General features: G+C 48.6%; 1 protein-coding gene across 3 annotated transcripts; it reads right to left on the bottom strand.

Moving 5' to 3' along the window:
* Positions 1–3,307: 3,307 nt before the first annotated feature.
* On the bottom strand, positions 3,308–9,906 carry ALAS1 (5'-aminolevulinate synthase 1; the record flags this gene model as incomplete). Of its 3 annotated transcripts, none has more annotated exons than XM_079540388.1 (10): positions 3,308–3,468; positions 3,913–4,075; positions 4,534–4,802; positions 5,811–5,975; positions 6,126–6,305; positions 6,896–7,080; positions 7,567–7,789; positions 7,877–8,032; positions 8,980–9,195; positions 9,708–9,906. In XM_079540388.1, 10 exons carry the CDS (start codon positions 9,904–9,906, stop codon positions 3,308–3,310), a joined length of 1,917 nt encoding a protein of 638 aa, XP_079396514.1. The 3 variants fall into 3 exon arrangements, with proteins under 3 accessions (XP_079396514.1, XP_079396515.1, XP_079396516.1); XM_079540389.1 differs by having other exon boundaries at positions 8,989–9,195; XM_079540390.1 differs by having other exon boundaries at positions 7,877–8,026; positions 8,989–9,195.
* Between the last annotated feature and the right edge of the window lie 2,849 nt (positions 9,907–12,755).

The following is a 12,755-nucleotide window of genomic DNA, read 5'->3' as shown; positions in this document are numbered from 1 at the left end:
CTACGAGCTGCTCTATGCAAAGGAAGGAGATGATACCTGGTGTTGGTTTAATAGCAGATAACATTAAATGCTTCTTTCCCTCCTCCCTCTTCCTACAGCCTTTACTCAGCAGAGCCCCGCTGTGTAAGTCCTATGGCTGCCCGAGCCTTTCCAGGCTGCAGCCCAGACCCATCCCTGCAGGGGGGACTTTGCTGTTGCAGCCCCAGCACCTGGCAGGAGCATTTGTCCCTGGTGAGAGACAACCCCTTGTTCTATCTGGATTTGCCTTTTGGGGAGTACAGATGCTTCTCCTTTCCCTTCTCACTCCCAGCTGTCATAAAGAGCATCCTCATGGCCAGGGCCCTGGACATGCAAGCAACAGCTGCCCAGTACCTGACACTGCTGGTGGCTTCCCATACAGCCACTCCGTGCTGCTCTCACCCAGCTCTAGGTCCCTGTGCCTCCTGGGCTGGTCTGGCTGTGAAGCCCCTTGGGTCTGAGCTGGGGCACAGGGATGTGGCTCAATGGACTTTGAAGCCAGTTTGTTATGGGTATGAGTAGAGGAAGGGCAGCACCCAGCTCTGTTTTTGTCCAGTCTTGGCACAGGGCAAGGTCTGAGCTCCACCTGGCTTTGGAGAAAGGTTACTGTGCCTGTTGGCAATGTTTGGATCCTCTTTCTGATCCACCAAGGACAGCCTTTTCCCTCGGAGGGAGGCTTTACAGCCCTGCGGCTGGGTTTGGGACAGGAGCCAGAACCCATTCCATGCCACCCCTGTCCCCTGTGCTGTCTGTCGTCGTACTTCATCCTTCCCCATTTCCTTCATCCCCATCCCTGTGCTTTTATCAGCATAGGGGTGCCTCAGTGTTTGTAGTGTGATTGCAAGGCGGGGGCTGGCCTGACTGCTCCATTAATTCTGGGTGTTGTCATCTGTGGGACGAACCTCTGGTCCAGGCTGGCACCCAGGTGAGGAAGGGGGTGGCTGGACATTATTGCCCTTTGCAAGGAAAAGGGTGTGGGAAATGGGATAAAGCCCCGAGCCCCTGCGTAAGGCCACCCAGCTCCCACCCACGTGGGCTGCCCCAAATCCTGGCACAAGGGAGGCTGCCCCCCAGGGAGGGCCAGCCTGGGCTCCACTGTGCTCACAGCATCGAGGACATCGCTGGTCACCAAGGGCTGTCCCCAGGGCTTGAGTTGGGCATTGTGGATTTGGCTTTTCTTAGAGGATTTGGGGAGGAGAGCACCTTGCTGCTGGCTACCAGCGAGGCCTGCTTCCCCCACACCCCTGGGCAGTGGTAACACCAGGGCTGCTCCCGTGCCCTTCCCCGCTCACCGGTGAATGTGCCGATGTTGCCTTGACCGTGTTGGGGTGCCCCAGTGAGGGGGGTGTGAAGCCTGGGGGGAGCGGAGCACACTGTACTGAATGCTGTATTTTCTAAAGAATAAAGTATTTTTAAAGCAGTCTGCTGCTCTCTGGGGTCTTCTGTGGTGCCGGGGTTTGGGTATTTACTGGGAGTATCCATGGGTCGTGCTCAAGGCTGTGCATCTGCACACGTTGCCAAGGTGTGCTTTTCCTTGCATTCAGGGTGTTTTACTACACTTGCACTTCCAGGGGTTGTGTAAGTAATAGGTTGAGAAACGGGGGATGTGCAATTAGGGCTATGCAACACTCAGCTAAATGGATGGGTACTGTTGCCTGGGTGGGTCAACGGGGAAATCTTAGCAGTGCCTTCACACCTCACACCTGCTCACTCCATCAGTGCTTACAGCCCTTTTGTCCCCAGCTTTAAACATCTTTTACCAATTACTTCCCCTTATCATTTTCCAGAAACCAAGCTCGTGCTTGTGCAACCACCGGCAGTTACACAACCCGCCATTCGAGCTTTGTTTGCTGGGAAACAATCTGTGTGTGTTTTCTCATCCTTTGTCCTTTTTCACTGGGGAAAAACGCCTTCTTTCCATGTGTCATTGGCTTTGTCACTCTCTGCAGCCGTGATGGTTGGCCCTGCCTGCCTCTCACTGCACTCTGGCCCTGCCTTCACCCCTTGCTTACCTGTGCAAGCTAAGGGAATGCACCACATCAGATGTGAACAAGTGTGCAGAGGAACTGATCATCACATACTCACCATGCTCTTGGTGTTGCAAATACCTTTGTGGTGCTTGGGATGCTCTTCTAGGAGTGGCTGATGGCTGGCCTGTAAGTTTGGCTCCAGTTACAACCTCAGTGCTGATGAGAAAAGAGCTGCAATGGAGCTGCATGTTCACACAGCCTTAGCCATGAGCTGTTTGTTGCAAGGCAAGGGCACAGGGATGAGGCACCCTATTTTTCTCCCAGAAACACTGGGAAATTCCTAAGATAAAGGAAAGCTAAGCCTTTTGGAGCAGCAAAACAACTTGCGTTCCCCACAGCCAGTGGACAGAGATGATGATTTTGCTGCAGTTTGTGGCTATTTGCAATATTAGAATGAATGCTCATGGCAACTTCACAGCATGCCTGCAACCGTAACAGCAGAGGTGCACTGAGAGGAGTACCCAGAGAAAAGCTGTGCAGGGACTTGTGGAAACAAGCCTGCAGCAGTTACAGGACATGCCTGTGCATGAAGGAAGCAGTGCACTGCTTTGCCCAGGCCTTCCTGCCAGCATTGCCTTCTCAATGCATACATACACCCACAGAATTACTTCCCCCACTCCTCTATGCATGACAGCTTTGAACAGGCCTGTTACCCCATTTGCCATGCAAATTTTTCAAAGGTTGCAAAAGCAGCAATGTCAGACCTGTCCAAGAGCTGAATGATTAAGGACCAGTCACTGACAAGCAGTTTTTCCACTGAAGGTGAGCTCTAAGACTCAGGAATGCAGACTTGGCAGGACTTCACCAACCATGAGCAACTTTCCATCTCCTACCCAGCCAGGGGTAAGCAGGGCGAGATGCCCACAGTGCACAAAGATAAAGCAGAGGGGAACAGAGCCAGACTGCTGAGGAACTCTCAGTATCACTAAATCTTCTCTTTCCCTAATAAACCCACGCCTTCTAAAGCAGTAGGAAATTACTGATGCTGTTTTGGCTGACACTCACTGAGAAGACTGTCCTCCAGCTGATAGGTAGTGTAGAGCACTTTTTATTCAATGGGATGCCCTTCTAACCATTGACATTTCTTCTTATGGAGGCCAAATAGAAAAGAAATAAAAAAATACAAGCGGACAGGGGCTCTAGAAATTTATTTTCAGAGCTTAGTGCTATAACTATGATTAAAATGCTTATTAAGTAATTTAAAAATGCTACTGATTGGGTATGAGAACTAGATAAGAACAGGATTAACAATGTCACTTTCATGCACTGACAGATACTAGTTTGCTCATGCCACTGAAGTAGGATCTTTCCCTCTCACTCATCACTTCAAAGTGTAGAGGTCTTCTGCAGAAGTTGCATTCAGCTGATGAGTGTGGTTTCAGCTCCAGCCCAACATCCTTCCACGTAGCCAGCAGCTTTTCTGTCACAAACAAGGAAATGCACCAAGATCACATCTCAGAACATCAGATACTTCAGCAAAAGAGAACTGACAGAACACTTATCCCAGGAAAGGAAGAGATACAAGAATTGTTTAGGACATAATTCACCTCTGGAACCACGCAATAGGGCTGCAGTTAAATCTTATCTTGTTAAAAGGCTGTTTGGACAAAGTACAAGCAGCCCCAGCAGGAGTGACTGGGACAGAACTGGATGCAGGAATGCACTGGGAGAGCACAGTACTCTAGGTCAGTCTGTTGGCTTTCACTGCTCATGCTCACGCTAGGTGCACAAGCGTAGGACATGACAGCTGCAGCAAGCATTACCCAGCCAATATCACTTCAAATGTAATCGTTTCCTAGTCTTATCTTTAAGGCTGCATAAGCAGCCCAGTCTTCTCGTCACACTAAAGCATGAATCCACTCACCAAGAAAATAACTCATCATCTGAGGGCTGTGGTGAGGTGTAGGAGCAATACGTAGCAGCTCTTCTCCACGAGGGACCGTGGGGTAGTTGATTGCTTGGACATAAATACTGTGCTGGCTCATCAGCTTGTCACAGATCTCTGTATTTTTAGCAGCATCTGCAACCTGAAATTCCAAACTTTAAGTTTCGGCAGCAACCAGAACACGCAAGGTAGCAAAAGTTGTTTGGCTGATGAAGTTAGGCTGACATGCCAAGCCTCCCTTCCACCCACTAGATAGAATATCCATCAGACACAGGAACTCAAAGTTTCCACTCTGGAGCCTTCTGCAGCCTAAACAGATAACTGTTCATACCTGAATTCTTTTTACTGGCTCGTTCCTACCATGTGTCTCACCTGTACTTTCAGACTGAGTTTCACACACTCAGTTTACTTCACAACATTCATAGTGGGCTGAAGTCAATTTAATCACAGCCTTTATTCTTCAGGCATGAGAGGTAAGCCAGACTCACAGCATAAGAGTTGGACGGAGTTTGAACCTCATGAGTATTCATGAATACTGGGAAATAATCTGATCATAAGCACAGACACCAGGGCCCTCCATTAGAGATCTGAAGTACTCACCCTTATTGGAATGATGTGGCTTGGGCAGTGCACTACAGGAAGCCCTGCATCCATCAGCATCTGTCTCATGAGCTTCACGTTGCGTTGGTGCTGGCGCCTCAATACTTGTCCCTCAGCACTCTTCAGAGTTCGGACAGACTCGAGGGCACCAGCCAGGAGCATGGGTGGCAGGGATGTTGTGAAAATAAAGCCAGCAGCATACGAACGGACAGTGTCTATCAGAGCGCTTGTACTGGAGATGTATCCTCCCACACAGCCAAAGGCCTTGCCTAAAAAACAAGTCAGAAATTAAGAGTTTCAGTAATCCAAGCTTCTTCCTTCCACCCATCAGAATGGTTGGAAGTGCACAGCAGGCGACCATTTCAAGCCCTCCCTGTCATCTTGCCTGTAGTCAAGAGATGTTGAAGCTTTGTTTCTAAACCCTGATAACACCTATTTAGCTCCTACACAGCAAGGACAAGTTCCAAACCACATCAAACACTCAGATTCTGATTTGGGGAAGACCTCAGAAGCACAGTCTTTGGTAGTGACCCGAGGAGATCAACACTAAGTCTCTCAGCAGATTACTTTAAATCTGTTCCAGAGATGCTGGAAATAGCCTACACTCCTGAAGAGCACTGGTGGTTACTGTGTGATCAATGCTTACTTCCCAAATAGGGAGATGCTCTGGTACCCAAGCAGGGCCACACAAAATCTGGGTGTTCAGGGTCACATCCTAATGAAAATGGAACAAAGCTGTAAGAGTTCAAGCCACTAACTCCCCTACTAAGTTTTATTTATGTTTCAGGTGCTGTTTAAACAACGATCCCATTTGCAGCAGTAAACTCACTGCCAAGCTTGCATTCTCCTCAGATAATAGCAGTTGCTTCAGCTCTTGCCAAGTCTTTTTACGTAACCCCCCCATCTCAGGTTTCTGGATTAGGAACACTCCATTTCACATAAAAGAACCATGTACAGAGTGCTACCCTGCTAGCTTTCTCACCTGAATTGACTCAGGACTCCTTTTTTTCCCCTACTAGCTTGTTTAAAGCAAGAATGCTAACCTAAAAGATTTAAGACAAAGTAAGTAGCTTAACAAATGCTTTCCAAACTGGGACATACTTAAATCCTTCGGGCTTTTTGAAAAATACTAAACGCCCTCCCCTCCCCCCCCCAGTAAATCCTTAGCAAGTTCATTCCAATAGACAGATTTTGAGTTAACCCACTTAATTTGGCTGCTCAGAAGCTTTGCTGCCTTAAATATATAAGCTTCTGTGAAACTGCCAGGCTGTGCATACCGAGAGTTCCAGAGATGATGTCCATCTTGTGCATGACTCCATCTCGGTCCCCTATCCCACCACCTCGAGCTCCATACAGCCCCACAGCATGCACTTCATCCACAAAAGTGATTGCCCCATGCTCGTGGGCCACGTCACACAGCTCTTCCAGAGGGCAGACAGCACCTACAGACCGAAACAGCAAAATGCAGTTCAGGATCCTCTGCACTCAAAACATTACACTTCCAACACATACAGCAATTTGTACTTTCAGACCCAAAATGCAGATCTCAGGACTGGCTGCACTTAAAGAAAGAGCAGCCTACATCACCTTACCATCCATGGAGTGCACGGTTTCAAATGCAACAATTTTAGGGGTAGCTGGGTCAGACTTCTTCAACAGTTCTCGAAGATGGTTGACATCATTATGGCGAAAGATGTGCTTTGGCACCCTGCTGTTTCGAATCCCCTGGATCATGGAGGCATGGTTTCCAGAATCAGAGTAGATCTCACAGCCTGAGGGAATAACCCAGTTACACATCGAGTACAGAAAGCATCAGCTAATGCTGAGCAGCATTTTATATACCATAAGCACTCAAGCAGTAAGGGTTGCATGTTCTCGAAGCCATCAGAAGAGTGGATCATGAAGCAAAAATAAGTAAGGTTCCAATCAGGTGTTTAAACTGATATGAACCTGAGACTAAAGAACAACCTCCTGTGTCTCCTAAGTCCTTAATACCTTATGCAAGGACTTCTGAAGTTAAAGGAAACCCCTCCTGGACCACAGAGAAGGGATAGAGAACTTCACACCCACAGGTGGGAGGATACCGAATTCCTCCTGCCTAATCCTCAAGTTGCATTTAAGGGAAGGAAGGATCCTGCCCTTTTTCTCCAATCCTTTCTGCAGTAAAAAGCTCCTGGGCCTCAGGCTCAGTACCATGATTTGCAGGAGCTGAACATAATTTGAATGCAGCACTTGACAGAGCATATTCTGCTGGCTGGGCACGATGAACCGCCACTATCAGCAGACACCCAGAAAGCATTCTCTCTGCTGCTTAGGACAAGGCTGTGCTTTGCAGTAAATACAACATACAGCTTATTCTCACCTGGCAGCATTTTAGCAAGAGTGAAGAGGGTGGAATCATTAGCTACAAAGCAAGAGGAGAACAACAAGGCTGCATCTTTTCCATGAAGATCAGCCAGTTCTTTTTCCAAGTCAACATGAAATTTGCTTGTTCCTGAAATATTTCTTGTGCCTCCTGCTCCAGCACCATGTTGTTTCAGTGTATCCCTACAAAGGGTCCAAAAAGACACGTTAGTGACACTAACATTCCTCTGTTACATAGACGAGTATGTACTAAGATATCTTCACCTGTGATCCTTTAATCATCTTACAAAAGAAATGGCTGCAAAAAGCTGCTCTTGGCTTTAAAGGTCTTTGAACAACCTGCACAACTCTTAGTTCACTGAACTAAGGAATCAGTCACTAGGAAGAGCTGCAACAAACCATCCATTCTAACTGGGAGCAGCTGGCGTTTCAGAGGAAAAAAGAAAAGTCAAGGAAGGGGTCAGGGGCTGACAGGTCAATTTTGCAGCCATAGAGCCAAGTATTAATTACCAGCACTAGCCGAAGAGTGGAGAATATGCTTAATTATACCAAGAATGACATCAGAAGCAGCTCATGTATAATGAGCCAATTCTTCAGCAGTCTGCCTACAGATGCTCCTGAGAGCACCCTAAAACTGTATCCAGCTCTTAGGAATGCAGCCCTACTCACATAACTGCTCCACACACACGAGGGTGACGACTCATGCCCAGGTAATCATTGCTGCACCACACAGACACCTCCTTCTTGGTGATCAGGGAATCAGAGTAGTCATCTGCCATGGGGAAGATCTGTGCCTTTCGGTTCACCGTTTTGAACACTCTGTAGGTGTGATCTTTCTTCTTTTCATCTATCTTTTTCTCAAAGAACTGATCGTACTGGAAGGTGGATACAGCTGAAATGAAACAAAGACTTTCGCACACAGGAAAAAAAGGTAATCACAAGGGATGGGGCCTGAGAAGGTATTGCCAGACAGTCTTACATTTTGGCAAGTTATCCTGAAGCAGATGAGACACACTTTCAGGTCTTTGCTTCAGCATGATGTCCTTAAACTTCTTGAGCAAGCCACTCTGCTCTTCTCCCTCAGACTCAGTGTTCCTCACCACGGAATTAGTTGGTATTTTGGCAAAGTCTTTACCTGCAGATATCATAATGAATTACAGTGAGCTAATCAGTTTGAGATAGAGGTGTTTGAATTTGAATTCAGAGAGATAAACTTTTAACCAACCCCTCATTCTCCAGAAAGCACATGGCTGGATCTACACGCTCCTGCCAAATTCAGCCACTGTAATTTGGACTAGAAAGGTTTTCCTTTTTGTCCCATACAACACAATCACACCACTACATTAATTTCCTTACAACAAATTCGGTTCATTGGGACTGAGAGCCCCATCCTACACAGCTACAGCACTCATCTGAACAAACTGGTGCATAGCTAACTGAAGGCAGAGTTCTAGCTGGCAGCTTCCTTTCCACCTCCAGAACTTTGTTCAGCTAGCAGAATGGGTTGGTTTTGTTTCTTATTTTAAAGAATGCCACTAAAAAGGAGGAAACAGGCTTCCTTTTTGAAGAGCATGGCAAGGTTTTGTTGATACTGGTGAAAAGTTTCTTCCATGAAGGACAGCATTTCTGCATCAGGACTGCAAGTCAGCCAACACCCTTTAGTTCTACAAAAGAAAGACCTGTTGGTCACTTGCTTTCCAGCTTAGATTTGTGCTGCTGTTTGCACAGTGTCCTGCTCCTGTTTCTTCTCTCTATGTATACACCACCCTTGTCTATAACAGCACTCTGGTAAAGCTTTCTTGTCCCAGCAGCCTGCTTTGGGTGAAAAAGTGACCAATTCACACACTTAGAACCAGGGTATCAAACTATGGCATACAGGATTTCTGAATGATGATTACCCAAAGCAATGATTGCACAATACTGCAGGCTCACCATTAATACCTGCATTCTCCAACAACTTTTTGTTGCAGGTTGCCATAACCTTACCCACATAAAGTATCCAATGACTGCTACACTTGGCATGGAGTAGAAGAATATCAAGTACCAAAAGCTCTCAGAAGGAACCAATGAAACAGCACACACAGTACATACCTTTTCTGTCCACCTGCATTTCCTTCACATCCTCCTGCAGTTCCAAGCTGGCTTTGCAGAAAACATTGCTGCTCTTGTGGTTCATCTGAGCTGCCAGGAACGGGCATTTTGTGGCAGAGCTCTGGCCAGCAGCAGCAGGTGGGTGGTCAGCAGGAGGCTGTGACCCATCTGTGTTCTGCTGGGCCACTTCTTTGGCATTTTTGGCCTCTGAGGAGGGCAGAGAAAAAGGAAAGCACTTCAGCTTTATCGCTTTAATAGCTACTTCAGCTTTTCTATGCACTTCTCTAGCAACTCACATAGCACAAGTCATTGAGAGTTACTTAACCAGGCACTCACATACTATTTACATAAGAAATTCCAATAATACCCAAGGAGCACCTGATTTCAGATGCTAGACACAGCACTGTTCCCTTCTGAGGTTAAAACCCCTCATTTACTCCTAAGAGGAAGATTCTTACTCTGAACACCTGCTGTTTTCAGCCCTCAGCGCTAAACATCTCTGCTTCCTCAGGGTGGGATATAGGGCTGCCCACAGCAGCCTCCGGTTTTGGTTTAAGCCCAACTGCACCCGCAGCAGAGCCGCCCATCTGACAGCACTCACGCTCAATGACCGCTGAGCTTTAAAGCATTAAGCAACACTCATTCAGAAGCCGGCAGTTCCGGGAGCCTCCCCCTGCTCACACAGCGCCGGGCCCCTCAGCACAGCGGGCCGTACTCACCCGGCCGGGCCGCAGGGGTCTCCTCCACTTGCTGTCCGCGAACGGCGGAGGTGGCGAGGCCTCGAGCAGCGGCGGGCGCCACCGCCTCCATCATTTTGGGACAGTGCTGGGCATAGAGGAGCAGGGAAGGCCCGGCCTTCTGCAGGAAGGCCTGCGAGACGCGGGCCAGGAACGGGCAGCGCCGCACGACCGCCTCCATCCTTCCTTCTGCTGCAGCTACCGCCGGCCGGAAGTGACGTCACGGAGCTGTCAGCTCACGGCGGGCGGAAAGCGAACAGCGCCCCGTCGCTCCACCGCCGCCCTTATATAGCCTTACCGGAACTGCGCAGGCGCAATGCGGGTCATTTATGCCCCGCCCCCAAGAGGTGGAGCGTGATGGGAGTGGGCGGGGCTTGTGCTGCGCTCCGAGCCGTGATTGGTCCCCGTGGTCGTGAGGGGCCCCGGAGGCTCTGAGGCGGCCGTGGGGGGACCATGAGGGGCCCCTAGGGGTGTGCTAACACAGTTCTGCCTGGCGGCTGAAGGATCCCGGCCCTCACGCTTTGCCTTCAGCCAGCACAGATCTCACAGCTTCTCCCATCATTCCCCTGCTGCGGTGCCGCTGGTTTTGGAGATGATTTTTCACCCAGAGGGCGGTGAGGCACTGGAACAGGCTGCCCAAGGAGGCTGTGGATGCCCCATCCCTGCAGGCATTCAAGGCCAGGCTGGATGTGGCTCTGGACAGCCTGGGCTGCTGGTTGGCGACCTGCACACAGCAGGGGGCTGGAACTCAATGATCTTTGAGGTCCTTTTCAACCCAGGCCATTGTGTGATTCTATGAGGAGGTCTCTTGTGAAGGTGGCACAGCTGCATGTAATATTGTGGCTTGTGTCCCTTGGTTTGCAGTGAGCATTTGCTTTAGTGTTTTTTATCAAAGAATACTTACAGGGGGTAATGAGAGAAGGAGCTCTGTGTAGATGTGGCCATCCCAGTGCTGCTGCTGTAAGGGATACACCGACTGCTGAGGTGTGGGAGGAGAAGGGCAATGATGCATTTCTTCCCCATCTTGCAAAACCTTGGGCTGTCTGCTGTCTGTGCCTTCCCCAGCCCCCAGGGGTTTGTGTTACACAGAGCTCATCCCTGTGCTCATCACCTGCTGCAGCAGGTTCAGTCCCACAACAATCTGATAATGCTGCTTTATCCTTCTTATCTTAATAGCAGAACCTCAGCGTGTTGCAAGGTGGAGGGATGAAGTGTGTTAGTCTGCTCTGCCGCTGGGATTCAGAAGCTCTTTGTATTGTATGTTTTGTATTCAAGAGTGAGAGTCAAGTTTGAAGCTTGGAGAGCATCTGTGTTCTACTCGAACTTGATTCAAGGTTGGAAGCTGAGGCGGCAGCCTTGGCTATGGCACAGAGGTCTCCCAGTGAAGCAGAGCTCTCAGCTTTGCTGTCAGGCTCCCTTGCAATCTGTGCTATTAATCAGATGTGATTATAACCCTTCTTTAGAGCTTGGTTTTGGCGTATTTCTTTAACCTTGTACGAGACAGGAGTTGCGCAGAGCTAAACGGCCATGGAATGACATTAACTTGACCCCTGTCTTGGAGAGTTGCTGAAGGAATGTGTCCTTCAGAGGCACAGAGATTATTTTGAGCTCCAGGACCAACAAAAAGGGGGTAAATGCAGTGGAAAAGGGAAAGGGTGTCTGTTCAATACTGACCTTATTGCCAGACCCTACCTGTCAGAAGTGAAGCGAATACTAACAAAGCTGCCATTAACTAAAACTTCTTAGGGTTTCAATGGATTATTACATGGTATTTAAGTGTGGCAACGTATTACTATCACCCTACAGGGCTAAGGAGAAGCTGGCTTGGATTGCCACGCAACTTCCCTTTGCCACACTCCAGAAAGAGGAGTTTGGGACAGCACCTGGGGGCTGAATGGAGAACAGAGAGCTGATCCCTGGCTTCCATAGCCTGCCCTGGGGCTGGGTGGGGATGGGAGACTGATTTCTGCAGCTATCCATGAAGAGCTGCTGTGGAAGATGCTCCCTTTCACGCTGCTGGTTTGCCAACCAGGCTCAGGTGCAAGTTAGCTTTGGCACTTCCCTCCTATCTCTCATTTGTTGAGCAAGTTTTCCCAGAATTCCCAAAAGCAACATTTGATGCAGAATACATTTGCTCCACTCAGTCCCACATTTGTCAACAGATAGCTCCTTTCTTAGAATTTTAATGGGTTTTGTGCTTTTTAGGGATCATTTAGATACTCTGTGAGAAAAACAAGAGCCAACGCCTCTCTGTACTCAGTCTGTGCTATCTGAAGTGCATAACTGTACTGCTAGCAGCATTTAATCCCCTTTTCCCACTTCCCCACCCAGAGCTGTGCACATTCCTTCTTTTTTCCCACCCAGTCAGTATCATGAGAGGGTAAGCCAGAAAAACAACCCCCCCTCCCCACGCACAAGCCACACTCTATATTGAGATCTGAATTTTCTAAGGGAGTCGATGTGATCTTGACATCTGGATTAAATCCAGGCTCAAATTCCAGGCTCAGATTGGGAATTCCACCTCCAGCACTGAGAACAGCAATTCTTAGAGAACTTACTTTACCTTTTAAGGCAAAATTCGAGGGTTGTGAGAGTAGCTGCATAGCAAAAATTCCTCCCGTGCTGAATTTCTTTAGCAGATTTTCCCCGTTTGGATCCAGTGCAGTCCATGTGTTTCTCACATGGCAGAAGAGGAAATCTCACTTCTCTCCAAGACCAAGTGCCTGAGCAATCTTTGTGTTAGGGGCTGGGATGGAAGGACAGAGGCGAGAGGGCAGGGAAAAGACTTTGCTCTGAAGTCACAGCCTTCTCCAGCTCTCTTTAACCTGGGTTTCCATTGGAAGGATAGTTGGTAGAGAGAAAGGTGTGTGTGACTTCTGTATCTGATGAGAGACACTCAGCTCACACTTGCATAGAGCATCTTTGCTACACCGTGCAGCACTAGTGAGCTACAGCCACTGCCTGCACCTGTGGGCATTGGCATGAAGGGTCAGAGCACAGATGGGACTGGAAAGGTCCTTGAATACATGA

This window comes from Tetrao urogallus (assembly GCF_951394365.1).
Source record: "Tetrao urogallus genome assembly, chromosome: 10".
NCBI classification, from domain to species: domain Eukaryota; kingdom Metazoa; phylum Chordata; class Aves; order Galliformes; family Phasianidae; genus Tetrao; species Tetrao urogallus.
Note: the sequence above shows the minus strand (reverse complement) of the source record. Positions and strands in the feature narration are given on the sequence as shown.